The following is a 19415-nucleotide window of genomic DNA, read 5'->3' on the forward strand; positions in this document are numbered from 1 at the left end:
TCTGAAAGGAATGATGTAGAATTGGTGTCATTTCTTCCTGAAATCCGTGATAGAATTCACCCACATCTGGTGCATCCTGTTCGGTTTCTTCAATGGATATAGATATAGGCCTTCAAGTCCTCTCATTGCTTTCTGAAGTTTTAGCAGATTGTGTCTGTTTACTTATTGTGTCCTGGTTCAGCTAGGACAGGTAATACATGTGTGGCTAAGGAAGTTTAATGACATTCCTCTATTCTCCCTTTATTCATTGCAGGATCTGCAACAATGTCTTTCTTCTTCCTTTCTGATCTTAGTGATTTAGTAAGTTCTCTCTTACTCTTTGTCCGTCTCTCTCCATCTGTCTGTCTGTCTCTGTCTCTCTGTCTGTATCTCTCTCTCTCTCTCTCTCTCTCTCTCTCTCTCTCTCTCTCTCTCTCTCTCTCTCTAGCCTGGCTAGAAACTTACCTAATGTTTTCAAAGGAGTAGTTTCAGTCTGTTGATTTCCTATTTCCTTTCCTTACCTTCACTTTTTTCTTTTCTTCCTCTCCCCTCTCCTTCCCTCCCCTCTCTTGTTCTTTAGAAGAATCATATTATGTAGCCCAAACTTGTCTCAAAGTCCTTAAATTCATGGCAGTTCTCCTGCCTCAGCATCCCAAATTTTGGGACAACAAATATAAGTTACCACACCTGAGATGTCTGTTTTCAGTGTCGTTTACATTAATTATTCTTATTTCTTTTCTTCACCTACTTGGAGATTAATTTGCCTTCCTTTTAACGACATAAAGCAGAGGCTAGGCTTGCTAATTTTAGATAAATGCTATACATTTCCCTCTAAGCATGGCTTTTGCTACGTCTGAAGAATTTTGATAACCTGTATTTTTATTTTCATTTAAAACAAAATATTTTATCATTTCCCTTAAGATTTCATTAGGCCCAGTAGTATTCAGAAGCATGTTGGTTGTTTAATATCTATTTACTTGATATTTTCCTATTATTGATTACTGTCTTAATTCCACTTTTGTCTAAGAGAAATGTACAAATTCTCTTCTTTTGAAATTGCCTGCTGTGTTTTACAGCTCACAGCATGCTCAGATTTTGTGAGCGTTTACTGTGAGTTTAAAAACTATTCTGCTGGGTGGGAGGTAGTGTGTAGGTGTCAATTATGTCCAGTTGATTGATGATGTTAAGGTCACCCATGTTCTTACTGATTTTATGCCTGTTGGCTCTGTCCACTTTATGACAAAAGGATGTTAAAGTCTCCAGCTGTGAGAGTGGATCCATCTATTTCTCCAAGCAAATCTTGCCCAGTGTGTTGGGATGTTCTATTGCTGGTGTATGCACATCAATGATTGTCATGTCTTGTGGGGTTGGTAGGGACAATGACCTCCTTAACTCTGATAACATCCTCTGCTCTGAAGTGTGATCATTCTGAACTCACTACAGCTACCCCCAATTCTTCTGCACAGTGTTAATATGGCACAGCTTCCTCTACCTCATTACTTGATCTGTGTATCTGTGTATCAACAGTGATTTCTTTTAGATAAAATAAATTGGGTGTTCTGTGATGGCCACTCTACCTTTTTAACTTGGTATATTTAGACCCTTGATTGTATATTGTTTCTGTATAGTTGGATTGATATATATATATATATATATATATATATATATATATATATATATATATATATTAGTGCTATTGTCTACGCTATTGTCTACGCTTTGCCTTTGTTTTTATTCCTAGTTTTGTCTTCTATAATTTTCTACCTGTTGTGGGTGTATTTGAATTAATTTTGTAGGTTTGCAAACACAGTTATGAGTTTTATCATGGCATCTTCACACATATGTGTCATTACCCTGCCTTCTTGTGTATTTCTCTACCCACTCCTTTTGTGGTTTGAATCTAGAACTTTACATGATTCCATTTACTCTTCTCTCTTAACCTGTCAGCTACAGCTGCTTTAAGAAAACATTTCTCAATCATTGCCTGGAGTTTGCAGTCTGGATTTACAATGAATCCAAGTCAACTTTCAAGCAACTGCCCGAGTTCACAAATAGGACAAGAACCTTATAATAGTAACCTTTGTCTTGAAGTCTTTCTGTCCAAGCTCCCTACTGTTGCCATCACACCTTTTAATCAGACACAACCGCCCTTAGAGATGCAGTGCGTGTTGAAGTTCGTACATCATTTATATGCATATGGTTGAACTCACTGTTGCGGCTGTTTTGAACTAAGTGGGTCAACTGAGCCTTGGATCAGTACAGGTGTCACTTTTATTTCCAGTGTCCTGCACTGAACTCTTTCCTACATTTGAGATGCTGATCAGCCCCATTTGCTTCTTTTTGAAGAGTGGCTTTCACTTTTCTTGTAAGGCAGCTTTTGTCTGAGGAAATGTTTCTTTTCCACCTCTTTTTTGAAAGATAACTTCACAGGGTACAGAATTTGAAATGATTTTTCTGATTTTTTGCTTACTTGGTGGTGTGGTTTGAATGTATTCCTCAGCTTTAGCTTCAGTGCAGTGGTGGTGAAGTGGGGCCTTTATCAAGTGATTAGAGCATGGAGGAGAGTTTCCCCCATGGGGGCAGGATGACCTGCCAGTTCCTTCCTGTTGCTGGATTAAGACAGCATGGCCAAGAGCAGTTTAAAGAAAGAGTTGTTTAGAATTGGAAAACCAATGTGTTTTTAAAGTATGCTTAATGTGTTAAAAGTTTTAATGGAGAAAGTAGGCAGCATGCAGAAGTAGACCAGCAAGATAAGGAAGAAGACAGAAATTCCAAGAATTGAAAAAAGGACTAGAGATGAAGACAGTAGAGCACAGTGCATTTGGTGGCTCCTTAGCAGATGACATAGGTACCCAGAGTACCTCTGAGCTTGAGTGCATATTGGCAGAAATCTCCAAAACAGAATAGCAAGGGGGAAATAATACTGAAAAACAGAATATCCAAACAGTAATTATTGATAATTTAATGTCAAAGACCAAACCACAGAAAGAGGACATGCAGAAAACACTAAAGCATACATGTAAAAACATAAAATGGCAAATACACGTGAATCATTCTAGGCGTTCTTTACATCTCTTGGGAGTTTTGTTTATGTTCACCTGTGTTGTGAGTTGTTCATTATGGGCCCATCTATGTTGTGAGCTGTGTTTGTTTCCTCTTGTGTTGTGAGTTGTGGTTCTGTGTGTATCTGTCTGTGTGGTGAATTGTGGTTCTTGGTGTGGCTGTCTGTTTGAGTTGTGGTTCTGTGTGTCTGTCTGTGTGTGAGTTGTGATTCTTCGTGTCTGACTTCTGCATCTCTCATTCAGGGACAGCAATTTGTTGCATGATCCACTTCTCTAAAGTATCTAGGGAGAGTTGTTGACTTTCGCTCTGTTGAGCTGGATTGGAAGATGGAAGTTGACTATACATATTATTTATATATACCGTATTACCCCATCTCTCTGACTAGAATCTCCAGAATAACAGAAAACTGAAGAGTAAGTGTTGATATTTCTGTCTTATTCCTCCTTTCATAGGACAATATTCCATGTTTTGCCTTTAATAATCACACCTGCTAGAAGTCCCTCCTGTTCTTAGATGGCTGAGTATTTAAGTTATGCCATGAATGGGATTAAGCATATAAAGTGCTTTATCTATACCCAACAGAATGATCAGATGGTTCTCTTTCTTACAATAAGACATTAAACTGCATGGCATCTGAATCTTTATGGACCTTTACAGTCCCAGAATAAACCCTTCTTGTTCTTTTTTCAGCAGTTGTACTTGGCAACATGTTTTTGTGGGTATAAATAACTTAAAATGTTTATTACCATTTTACTTATTTATAAATTATAAAGTATTTATTATGTGTGTGTATGTATGTATTTGGTTTTACATGCTTGGGAAATGTTTGTATGAGATTTTTAACGTTTTTTCCTTGATTGTTTAGAAAAATTCACCAGTCTGGCAATTTGTGCCTGGTCACTTCAGTGATCAATTTTCTATCTTGGTATATGCATTTTCCAGAAAATTTTGTATTTTATCTAAAAATTTTAATTTTTTAGCATGAAGTTCTTTATATTGATATAAATTCATATCAACCATGAATTGTTATACTAATCTGTCATTATCAACATTGTTTTGTTTTCTTTCTGTATTACAATGTCATTTCAAAAAATATATTCTACTCTTGCTTTGGACTACACAGGAATAACTGGTCCTTGGTCGACCCCCTCCGATACAAGATACAAGCAGTCAGAACCCCCTTCAAGTGTCTTGAGAAAGTAGAAAACAGGAAACCAGAACATTTACTTACCCAAGAGCTGAGCAAAGCAGTACTTAGAGAATGTAACTGCAACAGTCAGTGCAGGTTAAGAAAGGAGTAAAACTGAAGACTCTACAGTAGAAACTGTCCAAACCAGAGAACAAGAGCAAGGGAGAAAAGCATGACAATGAAAGGGATGCAGAGCCAGTGGAGCTGATGGTGAGCCCTGCAGGTGGCAGGAGTGCCTGAAAGAGACAGCTGAGGAAGTTTTGAAGAAATAATTACTAAAAATCTAAATTTGTTTAAGAATGTTAGCCTCCAGTCCCATGAAGCAGAAACAAGTGTCAGTTAGTATTTCTGCTCCAACCTCTATGTGCTCCTAATAACGTAGGTTCAAAATAAAGAGAAGAGTTGAAACAAAAGGCACACCCTCAATTCAGTTATTGGAAAATCCGGGAATTCAGAGGATCTGAACAAAACTGCGTATCCCCAGGACTTCATTGATGGTAACAGCACATGGCACACGCAAACTTCTGCATAACTGTTCATTTTAAGTGAATTTGGAGCATTTTGCATAAAGTTTAGGTTGTGCTATAAGCAAGTCTCTGTAAATTTATAAGGAGTAGATTCTCTGGTTACATGGAAAAAGATTAGAAATTGATAACAAAAGGAAAATTAAAAATTTCCCAAATAGGAATTAAACTACATGTTCTAAATCAACCATGGATAAGAGAAAAAAATATCATATACAGCTACAAAATATATTTAACTAGATGATAATGGAAAATTACTCTAATAAGAATGTATCAGACCAGCTAAGAATGCTGGAGAGAAATTTGAAACTTTGCGTGCACATGTTAAACAATAAGTACGATTTAAAATTGGCCTATAAATTTCAGAAAAATCCCACCAAACCTTTTGTTTTGTAAGTAAGGCAAGACACATTTAAAACTGCTAAGGACCAAGTACAGCCAAGAGCACGCTCTCATTCTACTTGAGTTCAAGGTGTCACAGAGCTAGAACCATCAGCAGAACAGGCAGAAATCCAGCAGCAGTCGCCCCAGACTCTCAAAGCCCTGCCCAGCTCAGTTAAGAAGGAAAAAAACATCGTTAAACAAATAATTTGAAACAACTGGACACATACATGAAACAAAGTTTGGTTTGTTTTTTCACTCACAGAACACACAAAACAAAATGAACTTCATTCTAAATATAAAACCAGAACTGTAAAACTTTTTTATTTCTTTTATTTTCCAGATTATAATTACATCATTTCCCCTTTCTCTTTCCTCCCTCTACATCTTCCCAAATAACCCAAATTGTTCTTTTTAAAATCCATGGCTTCTCTCTCTCTCTCTCTCTCTCTCTCTCTCTCTCTCTCTCTCTCTCTCTCTCTCTCTGTATGTGTCTCTCTCTGTCTCTCTCTGTCTCTTTCTCTCTCTATCTATATATATACACACACATCTCACAATATATATCACTGTGTGTGTATATGTGTGTGTGTGTATTTTCAGGGCTGACCATTTGGTATTGGATAACCGATTAGTATGCTCTTCCTGGGAGAAGACTGTTTCTTCCACTCTCAGCATTCCTTAGGTGCCTATAGTTCTTTGTGTAGGTTTGAGGCCTAATGGTTTTTCCCTATCCACTCAGCATGTCTATTGTTATCCTTGTTCAGCTCATGTTTAGGCAGTCCTGTTGGTGAGACTTTATGGGTGTAGCTTTTGACAGCACCAGGAGACACTGTAAACTCCCTGATCCTCCGGCTCTTATCTTTCTGCTGCCTCTTCTGCAATGTTCCCTGAACCTTGGAAGTTGTTTTGGAGATATATTCACTGGGACTGGGCTCCAGAGCTCTGCATTTTGATTGGTTGTGGTTTTATGTAATGATCTCTGTCTGTTGCAAAGAAAAGTTGCCTTGATGAGGGGTGAGGACTACACTTATCTGTGGGTATAAGGACCAATAATTATAATGTTAGGGATTATGCTGGTTTAGTAACATGATATTGTGGGTTCTCCTCCAAAATCTGTGACTTTGCTATTTCTGGGTAGCTGGCTAGGTTGCCAGTATCAGGTAGGAGTTCCCTCTTGTTGAGCAGGTCTTAAGTTCAATTAGAGGAGCTATTGGTTACTGCTAAGATATGTGTACCACTACTGCACCCTTAGGGTTATCATACCATGCTGGTGATTGATGAGGTTTATAGATGTCATTGCTGAATAATAATGTTGGTTGCTTCTTTCTTTTGTAAGTTTGCATAGAGTTCTCCAGTACCATGAAATCTAGTCCTCAAGGAGAAGCATACAGGTCAGCAGAACTATAAAACTTTTACAAGAAAATAGGAGAAAAATCCTTCGGATCTTAGTGTAGACAACATTTCATTGGACTTAGAAATACTAATCATAAAGAGAAAAGTTAATAATAAAATCTGTAGCTCATCAAAAAGCACTTTATAGTGTAAGTTAGGCACATTGTAGAGAAGGTAAAATGTTTATGATATGTATTCTGACATACTTGACATATGTATAAATTGTTCTTAAGTATGTAGGTGTAATATATGATGCCAGTTAATATAAACATATAGAAACATAAAAACCCAAGAAAAATAATACAAATGTCAATAAAACTATTTCTGTAATTACTTGGTATGCAATAAAAATGATTTTTTTAACCACATCAAGGAATTTTAAGAGTTTGGAGTTAATCAAATTTGGAGAAATACCAAGTGGTATTAGAGTTATTTCTTATCCTCAAACAACTTAATGTTATGTAAAATAGAGTGAACTTGACCATATATTAGTCTATACAATGGTGAAATTGATAAATAGTAGTAGTAACAGATATAGGAATTGTAAAGCTCAGAGTTAAATGGGAGATTAATGAGATAATAGAAGCTTGGCAAGTGTTATTCTCCTGTCTAGAGAGTGAGCTTTGATATTTGAAGTGGTAAGTTAGTGTAGGCCATCGAGAATAGTAGGTGTGTATGTGTGTGTGTGTGTGTGTGTGTGTGTGTGTGTGTGTGTGTGTTATCAAGAAGAGGGAGACATTTTGGTCAGGAGGACATATGAAAGAATGGTTGAGAAAGCACCAGGCATGCAGAAGGGAGTAAGACAATTTTTTGAGGACTTGTCTAAACATGGAAAAACCAAGAATTCCAAATAGGAGGCATCACTAGGGCCCATAATGAACGGACCTGAAACCCACTGGATATTACATCCTCTTATTATGTTGTCCTTTTATGGGTTGCCAATACACAATAAAATAGACCAAAAGGGGTATCATTGATTGAAGGTTATGCTACACTTTAACTTGATAACAGTTCACCAAAGGTTGTTTGTATGAAACTTAGAAACTGGAAGTCTGTTGACCTCAGATATGTCTTTTTTTTTTCCCCACTCTGTTGTATACTGAGCCTCCATTTTCACTTTGTTTCTGCTGTGTTTCCAGTGGTTGGCATCATGCTAAGAAGTACTGACTTCTATAGAGGACTAGCTGTGGTCAGCACTGCTGCTATGGCCTTTCAATCAAGTTAGAAACTCATTCCAAGGTTTACAAGTCGATGTAGTATTGCAAGTGGATGTTGTTTTCCATGTGATTCAAACTTTGAACATAACATATTTGCACATATATTATATACTCCATACTCTTTTGTTATGGTTTTTCACATTGTTTAGCTTTTTAAGCTCCAATTTGCAGACACTTAAGCGAATATAATATATTGTCTTATTTCACCAAGAAGACCAGGAATAGCATTTGGCTTCTATTGGAGGGTATAAGTGAGCTAATATGATGCAAGCCTTCATCCTCTTTCTGTTCTCTCTACTCCTTGCTTATGTTCTTCGTATTTTCTCTTAGAGCCATTGGGATCTGTCTGTGTTGTCCACAGCAATCCTAGGTCCACACACTTCTAGTTTCTGACCTGAACATGAGAAAGGCTTTCAGTAGTCCCAGCAGAAAATTCTGTTAGTCCAGTTCCTTGTGTGGTCAGGAGGAGAAGCAGAAAGCAGAGGATACAGGTCTGTAGTTGGCAGCTCCAAGATAGCAGGAGCATTCAGTGTGCTAGAAAGATAGCTCAGTGGGCGAGGACCTCAGCTGGATCCTCAGAACCCAGTGAAAAACCATCCAGAGCAAAGCCTAGATATCAGAGAGGCCGAGGCAAGAGGATTCCTGGGACTTCAGTGCCAACCACTCTAAAGGAACTGTGAGCTCTAAGCTCAATGAGAGACTCTGCCTTAAAAATATGTGGAGGTCAACTGTTTCCCTTTGGCTTCTATATGGAACCCCCATACACAGGGATACATGTATGCCCAGAATCATAGAATTAAAAAACATTTCTTAAAAGAGGGACTATAGGCTTCTGGGGTTGTGACTCAGTTGGTAGAGTGCTTAGCTAGCAGGTACAAGGCCTTGGGTTAGATCTCTAGCATTTTATATACAGCTGGAGGATCATTTTGGGCTACACCAGGAGTTCTAGGCCAGGTCAGGCCGAGATCCACCAGATCCTGTGTAAAAAAAAGTAAATAAACAAATGGAATATAGGACACACTAGACATACAAAAATAAATTATATCCAAAATCCAATGTTGTTTTTTAAAATCAGTTGTATTGAATCTGACATAGTAAAACAAGTAGTTGATGATTATAAGCATCAGGGGCAGCAGGAGCTGAGGTGAAATGCCATTGGTAGGCTATAGCTTAGTAAGTATGGGTGCCTTCAGTTTTTAACAGACACTTCTATCATGGTGAATCTATGGACATCTGAAGGTCTCATGTGCAAGGGTAAACAGTGGAGAACAAAGGCCCAAGGCTGCACATGCCCTTCTCAGGAAAACAAAACCTGTCTTAGAAGAAATGACCTGTTGAGTTCAGGGCAGTTTTTAATGAAATTTGTACTGAGTGTTTAGTGGATGGTATTCAAGAAAGGAAAGCTTTTAGTTCAAACCATATGAAGCATTATGGAAAAAGCAAAATGGAGGGTCAGAAAGACTAGCCAAGCAACATGTGTAGGAGACTGGGCTGCTGGACAGACACCACTGCTTTGTCCTTTGTCCTTTGGACAATTCTTTGTCCAAAGAATTTGTGTTTCTGTCCACATCTGAAGTATAAAAGTGTTCCCTTTCCGTGGCTGGCTGCTGTGTTGTACAGACCATAAAGCTGATGTTTAAACAGTGATTTAAATAGTTTTCAGTAAAGCAAGCTCTGAAGTGCACCAGAGCTGTCACCATCTGAAGGCCGCAATGCCAGCGGCTTCCTCATCTCCACTCTGTTTCTCCTCATTTCCAAAATGAGAGTGCTCTAGCTCTAGCACCAGGCTGCGAGCCGGAGGTCACCGGTGGAGTGTGTCCTTTCTTCCCTGTATTAGCACCTGAGTGGTTATGCTTTGATGAGCAGGTGAGAGGAATTGGGTTGTTGATGATCCCTGTGTTCGTCTTTTAGGTGGCAGGAGCCTTGGCGAGCAAATGAGAGAGATGCCTCTTGCCTGCTCATATAGAGCAGTGTGACTTTCATGAATGTATGCTTCGTGCCAGTTGTTAGGGTGGCCTAAGAAAAGGTCTGGTAGATAAAAATAGCACCTGGAGAAAAGATTGCCTGACATGAAAACGCCTGCCTGTGTGTCTGGCAGGTTTTAGATGTGGGGCCTCTGCTTCCTTCCGAACACCCCAGAGTCTCACATCTAACATTTCTAACAACATTTCCAACACCTCAGTGGCTTCCCCCACATGCCCCTCCTGCAAACACCCCCACACTCACAGCATATTGTTCAGTAAAGTGGCTGTGGAATTCACATTTTTCTTGCAAGAGCTGTATCTGATTTAATGACCAAATCATTTTAAGGCAGCACAACAGAATTTTACAGGAATGAAATCTCTCCCTTCACACCGATCATGCATGTTTTACTTGAGTATTGAGTCATTAGCATGTTTATAATGGTTCTAATTTAGCACAACATTTTCTGAATTTTATCCTTGAGTCATTTACAAATTGTTCTTATTGAGTAAACAAAGGGAACAGATTGCATTTTATACTTAGCAATTTATCTGAAAGAAGAGGGGAGGGTTAATTGTTTTAAAGTTTTGGTCTGTTTGGGGAAGTGAGCCTGCTTTCTCATTGCTAGGCATAAATGCCTTACTTCTCATCTTTTTGGAGAGAGGGCATGCTGTGGAGGAGGAAAATGAAGAATTAGGAGTAGGACAAGATTGGCCACTCCCACAGGGGAGTGTGGAGCACAAGGGGACTGGCACGAGATTATCCAAAACAGTTGGTGCATTCCTTAATGATCAAGTGCTTGAGAAGTCCAGTTCTTCCTGGCAGAGCATCGGTGTTGATGTTTAGACCGCTGCCCTGCTGGATGGGAAAGGCATGCTTTCTCTTGCTACTTGCCTAAAAATAGGACGGGGTATAGCATTGTATGAGATATTTTAAGTTAGCAGAAACATTTAAGAGGTTAAAGGGTTGGCTCTTGGATCAGAAAAGCTCAGTGATATAGTGTGCACTGTTCTTTCCACACTGGATTTTCTGTGGAGCTGGTTGGTGATCTGCACACTGGGCTAGGGAAGTTATTTCTAGGTTTGTTTGGTTCAGTCTGAAAAACACACTCTGTGGGCTTTTCTGTCAGCTCCCGGCATGAAGAGCTTGGTTGAAAACAGACTCTATTTATACCCCTTGTTCTTATTTGGAAAGTCAGTTGTTTCATTGTGTGTGTGTGTGTGTGTGTGTGTGTGTGTGTGTGTGTGTGTAGGGCAGTCATCATAGAGCATTGCTTTGTATGTTATAGTGACTTCAAAATAAAACTGGCACATTTTAGTGTCTAATTATTTTTAGTGAGCTTGGAGGGTTTTAATTAAAATTTAAGAGTGCTCTTCAAGCTCTCCAAGCTCCAATTTTATCCCACTGTATTGTGGAGCTCTTGCCACTGTGCAAAAAACTGTACAGTAGCTGATAACTGTATCTGTATGTCCTTAATGAAAATGCTTGGGGCTGCTGAGGGGGTGAATAAATGTACATTGTCAGGTTTCGCTGAAAACGAAAGCCACGAGCACTTCAGATAAATTATCAGTATTTGTGAATGCAGAGAAAGTGACTGCATTTGAAACTTCTGTTTCTGATGGTAAAATAAAGGGATGCCTTTACTATTGTCTTAAGCACCACTAAAGCAGGAAGAAATGTGTGTACAGGGACTGAAGCATTTGTTTCTTCACTAAAATATTTGAAAGTTATTTTTTGTGTCATGTTTGTGACATTTTAGCCCTCTGACTTTCAATATCACATGGAAGTGAAAGGAATAATAAATGTTTACTCACAGATAAACTGTTTCAAAGTATTATGAAGCATTTCTCATTATTCTGTCTTCTTCCTTGACTTTGATGATTTATTTATTCTCTTTAACAGAGAAGATAAACCTTTATCACCTTTATCATAGTTAGAACTCCTGAAGTCATATATATGTACATGTATATACTCCATATATATGTACATACGTATGCTCCAAGCTGAAAATGATTCCTAAAATATCAGTCTACAGATTAGGAGATAATCCCACCTTGAGCATCTCTTCTTTCATAAAATTTGTTATAAGCCAGTGCATTAGCACATCATGGTAAGCATTTCCTTTACTTAGCCTAAATTCTCAATTTCTAAGAAGCAGAACCATGTTGAGAATCTGTTGTACAGCACATTTTAAATAAAAACAGTCCTGAAATGTATCTTTCTTTTGTTAGAAAAAGTTTAAAATAAGTTTTCTGAAAGATAAAAAGTTAAATTTGAAATAATAAGCAAACTGACAAAACCCCCACCCTCACTCCCAAAACCAGCCTACCCAAAACTGTATACCTGAGTACTTGTCTAGAGCTGTGGAATTGTCATATCTTTGCTTCAAATAGAAACTAGCTAGAACAAAAACCCCATCATTCATAAAATAATAGGCAAAATAACCTGAGGCTCTGTGTTTCATTGAGTAGGTATTAGCTGACGGAATTAAACTCTCTAAGGTGAAAGGGGCAAACTCTAGTCTCTGATGACATGCTACACAAATTTGAGGCACTATAACTTATGCCGGTTTTTAATGTTTCTATATTGTAGGGATACTACAATGTGTACTGTAGTATTATGATTCTTTCTCTCAATCTTGAAGAGTCATTTGGTTCTGTAGCTTCAGACAGTTTAATCACAGAAGTTAAAACAGTCAAACTTAAATAATAAAACTTATTGTCATTGTCTCCTTGAGTGGAAAGTTGTTTTCAAATTAATCAAAAAAATATATTTGTTCCGTGACAGACCATAAACTATCCAGGGGACATTTGGGTTTTTTTATCCCATCAGAATCACTGTGACTGTTGTATGGAGACACTGTTTTGTTCTTTCTGTGTACACTGTAAGGGCTCATTTGTATAGTTTTTCTTCTTTGATCTCTGAGGTTGTGCTAAATCACAATGGGATAAAGTCTGCTCTGACCAGCTGCCTCTGCAAAGCTACCATCCTATTGATGTGTAGGAAGATTGTAGTAGAATGGGGAGGGAGCCTCACATTAAACCAGCATCCCTACCAAAATACTGAGTGTGCACTGGTCCAGTATTTTCACCTCTGACAACACAACTTTTCATGTACAGCTTTGGACCTTTTACATGTTTCCTTATCTCTGATCAGAGACTTCCAGTAACAGCTTCTGGCCCTTCATACTCATCTCACTTGCTCTGTTCAACAGCACCATTGTGGTCCTTGATGGCTTGACAGTCAGATGAGGAGTCAAGAGACTGTGTTAATTTCAAGGCCTCTAGAATTAAGATCAAAGGATGATAAAGTTGCATGTAGTGACTGCGAGTGACCTTAGATAAATATTATCAGTGGTTGTTATTAAATATCTTCTTGCCTATTAATGTAGACATACAAAATCTGTTTTCTTTTTTCCTTCAGCTTTTTCTACTGAAGCAGGAGCTAGTGTAGCTGGATCTCAGCATTAGCAAGGACGGATGTTTTAGTAGATGTCAAATGCCTTGGAGCCTGCCAATGTGTAGCTCCTGGGTTTATGCTGCAGCATACATTCTTGTTGTCCATAGAGCTATGTTTGTCTCTTATGGAGCTTCAGCATTCTTTCCTTGGATCTCTGGGGTATTTTGAGTCTATTTATAGAAATTAGAGACATACTTTACATCTAGTGTATATGTGTGCACTTGACCTGACTTTGTAGCCATCCTTGATGTATTGGGGTTTTGTCTTATGGGTATATCATCTCAACTCTAGCTTAACCAGACATTTTGGACTCCAGCATCTGTGCCAGTGGGTATCAGTATAGTGCAATGATAGAACATACAAGAATGGGTGAAAATATAGCAAGCTTTAGTAGAGTATAAAATTTAAGATCTTTTATTGATCTTTCTCATCTGTTTTCTAATGTTACCACCATCTTGCTCAGAAATCCCAAACTGATTGGAGAAACAAAAATGTCTAGCTGGCATGCCTTTGAATATTTGAAGCCTCTTTGGCCCTATAAATTCAGTTTTAATACTGGAAAAAAATATAGGCATCGAGCAAACTATATACCCCATTTATCCATGTGAAGTGGAAAGAAGTCAGGAAAGAGGCAGATGGCTTTCACTTAGTGGAATTTCTATGTAGAAATGTCACAGGGTCCTGTGACAATGTCAGCCCGATCAGGACACTAGGATCTGGCTTCCATCCATTCTCTGATGGATTGATCTTGTCACAAACAAATGTTAATTGTTTTCAGCAATACTTTCTAATCATGTGAAGGTCTTCTCATCTCTTAAGCAAGGATCACTGCTTTTGCAAAGCTTATTTAGCCTCTAAAGCCCTTTAGAGACATCTTGACCTAACTGTCAATCTGAAAAATTCAAGGCCGATTTGGAAGCTAGAGGAGAAAAACAGAAAGAGAAAATGCTTAAGAGATAGGTGCTGATATGGGGGAGAAAAAGCATTTGGAACTGGAGAAACCATTTTAAGTATAATTTTAAAAGAAAATTATCAAAACTTTGACACTTGGAATGCTAAAGTTTAATGGGAGTTTTAAAATCTGCATTCCCTGGAAACATAGCCTATTTGTTAAGAGTTGAGTCTGGAAACGGTACATGCAGACAGTTGTAAGCAGGAGGCCTGCTTGCAAATCCATCTGAAGCCAGAGAAGAAAACAGTGCATGTAGGAAAAAATAGATCATTATTATGGTGTTCTCATGTTTATATTTCTGTAATCTTATGAATCTTTATAAAACAAATGTAATTGCTCCCTGTAGTCTAGAACATTATTTGAACATGTGCTAGGACAGATGATGCTATTTAAACAAGTGTTTTCCTTAATAAACATGTGCGTCGTTTTTATATAAAAGTTTTAGTAGTTTTCACTATGAGGGTACAAAGAGCATCTTGATTTTATTTACTTGTCCATTATTTAGTTTTGCAAAAGTTGAATTTCTTTTTTTTAAGGGCTAAGTGGTTACAGGTCAATTGGCCTCTTCTCCCTTAACAATTTATCATTGTTCCTTGTACAGCATATAAATTTTGCTTAGACTTTTAAAATATAACCTGGGCTAAAAGAACTATCATATAAATTTAAAGCTGTAGGAGAGTACCTTTGTTCTGTCTTATCAGTCTGATAAATGATAAACATTGATTAAATATCCCTAGATTTCAGCTGCTAAGTGTGGGTTATGGAACACTATCACCTGGAGCAGTAGTTTACCTCAGTCATGGTGTTTTGTAATAGAATAATGGTAGAATTAAAACAACAGGTTTTGTTTGTTTCCCAGGGGCCAATTGCTCCATCATCTAGCTCTCTGGCTCTGTAATATACATCTTTAATACTTACTTTTGTATTTTAATAGATTCCTCCTGCATGGAAAAACTACTTTCAAAAGATTGGAAGGAAAAAATGGAAAGACTAAATACGAGTGAACTTCTTGGAGAAATCAAAGGTAAAATATAAAAAGTATCGTATGTGTCAGATGTTACTTCACATATCCCACACAGCTGCTATTCTTTGTGCCAGGACTCTCAATTCTTACTGCTAAACTAGGTTGTCCTTGGAAATGTGGGTGTGACACATTCCTGAATGTTTTCTCTGTAAGGTGTACACTATGGACATTTGCTGTCTCTGATATAGTGTACAAACTACCTTGTGAATTTACTTGATTAAAAATGGTGGAGGCAAAGTTTTGTAAACAGTGCAGAGCAGTTTAAAGATATCCCGTCTTTTTTCTTAGAATCCTAATAGTACCTCAGTTTATAGATTGAAGTTATTTGTGTGAATTTCTCTTGCTGGAAAGAAGATATCCATGAAATACCAACAAAAGCAGATGGAATATGCATGCCCTGAATCACATTTTATGGCTGATTTCTGAGACCTATTTACCTTGGTCCCCATCCTGCCTCTATCGTTATGCCTGAGTAGTTTTGTCAAAGCACTGGGTTTTTCTGTTTCTTACTCCCTGTCCCTGCAGAGGTGATAAGAGCATCTACTCCTAAGCTCCTTGGGAGAGTTGACACATGGGAAGGGCCCACACCTGTAGCACTTGGCACTCAGCAGAGTACTGGGGTGTGCATGTTACAGTGATGGTTACTGTTGATGTGCCCAGGTGATTGAGAATTGATTCGGAGCAAAGTGAGTTCTGGGACTTGGCAGTTCCTGCTCTTGGACTCCAAGAATATCTTTGTTTTCTAATTTATTTATTGTTGTGGTTCCGGGAACTGAACTAAACAGGAACTAGGCAAGGTGCTAGGAAGCCCTGTAGCTTCACCCCCTGCCTGTATGTCACTCTTCTAAAATATTAAGACATGGAGGAGTACAGTGTATTTCAGCATTGCATTAGCCTGTGAGTAAAAACATCTGTGCTTCTGGCCTACTCCAGCTCTTCTTGTGGACTCCTGGAGAAGAAGTGTCACAGTCTTTCACTTCTGTGCCGTGAGAAGAAGCCAGGCCACCTAGTAATGCTGCCAGTCATCTCTCACAGATTTCCACACTCAGTTTGCAGGAACAAACACTTCAGGGACTTAATCCCACTAGTTCTCTGGATTTACCAAACAAATTTGGGTTGTTTAGCTTCAGACAACCATTTGGTAGTAGATATCTCATGAAAATGTTATTTTTAATTTATCACAGAAAGTTGGTAAATCTCTGTCCCATTCAACTCGAATGCAGAGAACAGTTGTCCTTTCATGATGAGTAATTAATAATTCATTCCATTAACTAACAGAGTGTCAAAATCAAGTGGAAATGGAACATTATTTTGAACTTTACTGCTTCTGCTTTGTACTCATAAAGGCCATTTGCTATTTTGGAAAAAAGGAATCTCAACATAACTGATGGGTAGAAAGAAAAGTCATTAGTGACATATTCTCCATCCAGCTGCAACAACACGGGCTGTGTGACTTCACACGTCATTTTGTGTTTTCTTCTCTTTCCAGAGCCATTGGTTTTATAACAGTGAGGACAGGAATGGCTTATGCAAAGGCAAGCGTTTGCCAACATGAGTGATGGGGGTCTTGCTTTCTCCTAGCAGCATGGAAGCTAACACTTTATTATCTCCTTGATAATAAATCCTGGCTTTTTATACACTTCAGGGTATGTTTTCCCATACCTTTCACTTTTATTTATACTTAATTCTAATTATGAGTTTAGAATAAAAAAAAAGCGTAAGTTTTAGATGCTCAAAATGTGTAATTCTCAAAAGTGAAACACGCAGAATCAAGCCTTTGCACCCCATTTCTCTGGAGGTCTTGTAGGTTATGTGAGCTTCCAATGGTGAGCTAGTTTGAATTTTATAGACATAAATGATAATATTATTACTGAATTTTCCATTTAACTTGTTGTACATTTTTCTTTTCATACATTTTAGCATGTTGTCACTATACATATTACCTACAGAAAATATAGCAATCATTCATTAATTTAGGCATTAAAAATCTTAGCTAAAGTGGTTTGATTTAACTGTTGCTGAGAGAACACACCTTTTTGTTGTTGTTCTATGTGTGACTTGGCCAGCTGTAGTCCTGCACTTGGTACCATTTCTCTGGGATTTAAAGATGATCTACAATGTATCTCTTATATACTGTTGTGGGTTATCAATATTTCCTATCTCAAGCATTATGTCTCAGTAGGTCCTACTTTCCCCTGATTCCAAAATTTGTACATATTTATTTGTAAGAAACAGAGTACAACACATAATAAAAACAGAAGCCTTCTTTAATTCTGCATAAATCTTGTGGTGCAGTCGTCTGTTTTAGTTTTCATCTATACCCTAAGTTTTGTATAGAATTAGTACATCCCCTGTGAGCTGCTTCTCCTTAGTGTGGGTTTCGTCTGGATAGGCAACCTTTAAAAATCATTATTGGCAAACATGTGGCATAAAGTGAAGCTTCCCTGAGTCAACCAAGTCTTTGATTCAACACCAAGTTGCTCATTTCCTTCTAGAGGACTTGTCCAGAGCTGGCCAGACTGTCAGAGCTAGAGAGCTCTTGGGTGTATTTAATAGCATCACATCTTGGCACACACAAGTCTGTCTTTCTTGCCCTTAACTGCTTGACTCTGTTGCAGTTTGTTGTGCAGGCTTCTCCCACTCTTGAGATTAGATACTATTTAGCCATATTTTCTCCCAGTTAGTTGGTTCTGTGTTGAAGCGTTTAAGCTTTTCTTCCCTCCTGAATATATTTGATGTACTATGTCAACTAGAGTTATAGTTTTTTTAAGCAGTTAAAAAATAACATTATACGCTATGACTGAATTCTCAGATCTCTTTTGACTGGGAATAGTATCTTTCCTTAATTATGCATTTGGAACCATTTATATAAACTTTTACTAGTACTTTAATAATTATTAATATAGTATATTTCACATGTATTATAACTTTTATCAAAGGTATTTTCATACTTTTCTAAAGTTTATCTTGGATTGTTTTATATCAGTGTGTTAATTAACATTCCAAAATGTTTTAAAATTACATTTATATAAAATTTTGGGTGAACAGAAATCTTTATGAAATTGTATATTTTCATTAAGAACAATTTATTCAATTCTTTTTTTTAAGAATATTTATAGTGTGTGTGTGTGTGTGTGTGTGTGTGTGTGTGTGTGTGTGTGTGTATGTGTGTGTGCTGCCTGCATGCAGTGCACATTGTGGCCCAAAGAGAGCACTAGACTCCCCTGGAACTGGAGTTACAGACAGTTGTGAACCACCATGAGGATGCTAGGAACAGAACTCAGATCATCTACTATAATGCTCTTAGCCACCGAGCTATCTCTCCATCTCCTTAATTAATTCTTGTGTGTTCCTCAGGAAAGGTTTGGTTTTAATTCTGCACATTTCCTTTTGTGTTTTATTCATATTTGAGATATACTTAATCTTATTTTTTGTTACTATATTTAGAGATTATACTAAGTTTTACAAATTAATTTTGCTGGTTCAGTGTATAGTTTCCCTTTTTATTGGGCTTACTAGGTCTAATCATGTTGCAGCTGACAAGAATGACTCTTTGTCTCATTACTTCATATCACATTACCTAGGCTGCTAAGAACATTATTGAGCAATAGAGTCAGTAGCAAATATTTTGACATAATTTTTAATTTATAGTGTTGGTTTTAGTATTCCATACTTGTATTGAGATAACCTAATTTATTATTGAAATACCATCTCATGTAGCCCAGGCTGGCCTTGAATTTATAATACTCAAGGATGACCCTGAACCCTTGCCTCCCCTGCCTTTACCTCCCTTATGCCAATGACAAGCATGTACCACCACGCCTACACCAGTTATTCTTTCTCATTAACAATATACTTCTAGTTCTAGTCCCTTAGAACTCGCTATGAGGAATTGTGTTATGCTTCATGGCACACCTTGCTGGTTTGGGGGCTTTGAAATTGTTGTGAAATAAACTCAGTTTAATTGTGGGGTATTCTCCTCCAAATGTCCTGCAGGATGTATCTCTCATAAATTGGGGCTGATTTGTGACTTATTTATTTGTACTATCTATCTATCTATCTATCTATCTATCTATCTATCTATCTATCTATCTATCTATCTATATGTGTGTGTGTGTGTGTATGTGTGTGTGTATACACAAATATATATAAGATAGCATATATAATGTACATATGTACATATTATATAACATTATTACTTCTGGAGTTCAAAGTAGAATGGGCCTTTTCTTCCCTTTTTAAGATAATATAAAATAGCAAGTAGATTATACAT

The 19415-nt window shown here is 37.6% G+C and overlaps 1 protein-coding gene across 1 annotated transcript in view; it reads left to right on the top strand.

Annotated features, from left to right (window-relative positions):
* Positions 1–19415, top strand: part of Sox6 (SRY-box transcription factor 6) — a 507780-nt gene that overhangs the window by 365577 nt on the left and 122788 nt on the right. The window contains exon 8 of the mRNA XM_059259600.1: positions 15053–15142. Coding sequence (XP_059115583.1) covers positions 15053–15142 — 90 coding nt within the window. The remainder of the gene's footprint in view (positions 1–15052; positions 15143–19415) is intronic.

Source organism: Peromyscus eremicus, chromosome 1, assembly GCF_949786415.1.
Source record: "Peromyscus eremicus chromosome 1, PerEre_H2_v1, whole genome shotgun sequence".
NCBI classification, from domain to species: domain Eukaryota; kingdom Metazoa; phylum Chordata; class Mammalia; order Rodentia; family Cricetidae; genus Peromyscus; species Peromyscus eremicus.